Raw genomic sequence first — 2,410 nt, 5'->3', positions numbered from 1 at the left:
TCGAATGTTTTCCATCCAAATTTTCAAAATCCACGTCTGCCCGAGTCGGATACTTTCAGCTCTTCCCTAAACCTGGCGATGCTCGCTCACTGCCAGGGCTCTGCTTTTCTCCCTTTTAGTAGACACACCTGCCTCCCTCTCACCCTCTGCTGGACTGACCGGCAATTACAATTCGTATCAGACACTGATTTTTCCCTTTCTTCCCCGGGCCTGTCCTGTGCCTGTCTTAGGATTCCCTGTAAGCAATATATTTGTGAAATACTTTCCCCCACCGCCCCCCAAGACTGGACGATATGTCGTTATTTGAAAATTTAGATTCTAGATGTCATGTTCCTCACATGCTATGAATTTAAATTAATAAGCCTCATAAACTCCCAAATCCTAAATTCTATTCTGCATATATTCTGACTCATTTGAAAAGACCCTGATGCTGGGGAAGATTGAAGGTGGGAGGAGAAGGGGACAACAGAGGATGAGATGGTTGGATGTCATCACAGACTTGATCGATGTGAGTTTGAGTAAACTCTGGGAGTTGGTGATGCATAGGGAGGCCTGGTGTGCTGCAGTCCATGGGGTTGCAAAGAGTCAGACCCAACTGAGCGACTGAACTGAACTGATTCTGCACATAGCTGAAGTTGCTAGAGATCCTTGTGAATCATCATAGAAAACATAAGCATTAAGTACTACAACAGTTGTTGTTTTGCTTAGTTGCTAAGCCGTGTCTATCTCTTTGGGGGCTCCAAGGACTGTAGCCCAGCAGGCTCCTGCGTCCATGGGATTTCCCAGGCGAGATTACTGGAGTGGATTGCCGTTTCCTTCTCTAGCGCATCTTCCCAACCCAGAGATGGAACTCTTGTCTTCTGTATTGGCAGATTCTTTATCGCTGAGCCACCAGGGAAACCCTACAATAACAGCAAAACCTCCCAATATGTCACTCACCACCAACAGTTCTCACCTGAACTCCAAGGAACTAAAATTACAAAAATATCTCCCAACTTTACAGTTCATTCAGGAACTGAATCCTAGAGTCAGCAATTTCTCCCACAAAGGAAACAGGATTTCAATTTAAAAAAAAATTAGTGAAGATTTTATATTATGGATATGACTGAGGGAAAAATTTCATTTAGTCAGCTCTGATATAATTCCATTGTCAGCAGAGCAATCACAGACTCAAAACTGTTCTTTTCAGTTTAGTCAGTTCAGTCGCTCACTTGTGTGATCCCATGGACTGCAGCACACCAGGCCTCCCTGTCCATCACCAACTCCTGGAGCTTGCTCAAACTTATGTACACTGAGTCAGTGATGCCATCCAACCATCTCATCCTCTGTCATCCCCTTCTCCTCCCATCTTCAATCTTTCCCAGTATCAGGGTCTTTTCAAATGAGTCAGCTCTTCACATCAGGTGGCCAAAGTATTGGAGTTTCAGCTTCAACATCAGTCCTTCCAAGGAACACTTAGGATTGATCCCCTTTAGGATGAACTGGTTGGATCTCCTTGCTGTCCAAGGGACTCTCAAGAGTCTTCTCCAACATCACAGTTCAAAAGCAGCAATTCTTTAGCGCTCAACTTTCTTTATAGTCCAACTCTCACATCCATACATGACCACTGGAAAAACCATAGCCTTGACTAGACGGACCTTTGTTGGCAAAGTTATGTCTCTGCTTTTTAATATGCTGTCTAGGTTGGTCGTAACTTTCCTTGTTAGCGTCTTTTAATTTCATGGGTGCAGTCACCATCTGCAGTGATTTTGGAGCCCCCCAAAATAAAGGCTGCCACTGTTTCCACTGTTTCCCCATCAGGGGCTTTCAGTACCTTACAAAGTTCCGCTGTTAACGTCACTAGCATAACGTCGGATTCCCTTCCCAGCTGGTAATTGCAGGTCTCCATCTGACTTTCCCCTCGATTTTTAATCTCTTAAAGGTGCTGGCCTGAAATCGCCCTTATTCTGACCCAGATTTCCCCCCAAAGTCATGCAGAGTCCCATTCCCAGGCCGGTTTGCCATAATCGATCCAGCGCGGGGTGGCGAAATTGATGGCCTCGGCGCAGTTGAAGCCGTGGTTGAAGCCCGAGTGGTAGCCGTAGGGGAAGGTCACCATGAACTCGCCCGCCTCCTGCGTGACCCGACCGAAGGGGATGCCGTTGTCCCGGAGCACCGTGGGCGAGATGAGCGCCGCCTTGTGGCGCAGGAAGGCCTCGCAGCCCCTCGAGCTGCCCGGGAAGAGCGCGCCGGCCAGGCGTTCCAGGCGCCGGCCGTGCTCGGGCGGCACCGCGTACCAGGTCTTGGGCTCCCCGAAGTGCAGGAAGTTGATGCTATAAAGGTCCATGTCCTCCGTGTGCCAGGCGAAGGCGGTCTTCCACATGCCGAAGTACAGGTAGGGGGTGTTGACGCCCTCGATGACCACCCCGCA

The 2,410-nt window shown here is 48.6% G+C and overlaps 1 protein-coding gene across 1 annotated transcript in view; it reads right to left on the bottom strand.

Annotated features, from left to right (window-relative positions):
- ENDOD1 (endonuclease domain containing 1) overlaps positions 1-1,846 on the bottom strand; it is a 66,844-nt gene extending 64,998 nt beyond the window's left edge. Inside the window, exon 1 of the mRNA XM_010862133.1 lies at positions 1,814-1,846. Within this exon, the coding sequence (XP_010860435.1) occupies positions 1,814-1,846 (33 nt within the window). The remainder of the gene's footprint in view (positions 1-1,813) is intronic.
- Between the last annotated feature and the right edge of the window lie 564 nt (positions 1,847-2,410).

The sequence above is a fragment of the Bison bison genome, unplaced genomic scaffold, assembly GCF_000754665.1.
Source record: "Bison bison bison isolate TAMUID 2011002044 unplaced genomic scaffold, Bison_UMD1.0 scf7180017864478, whole genome shotgun sequence".
NCBI classification, from domain to species: Eukaryota; Metazoa; Chordata; class Mammalia; order Artiodactyla; family Bovidae; genus Bison; species Bison bison.
The sequence above is the reverse complement of the archived record's forward strand: the minus strand, read 5'-3'. Positions and strand labels throughout refer to the sequence as shown.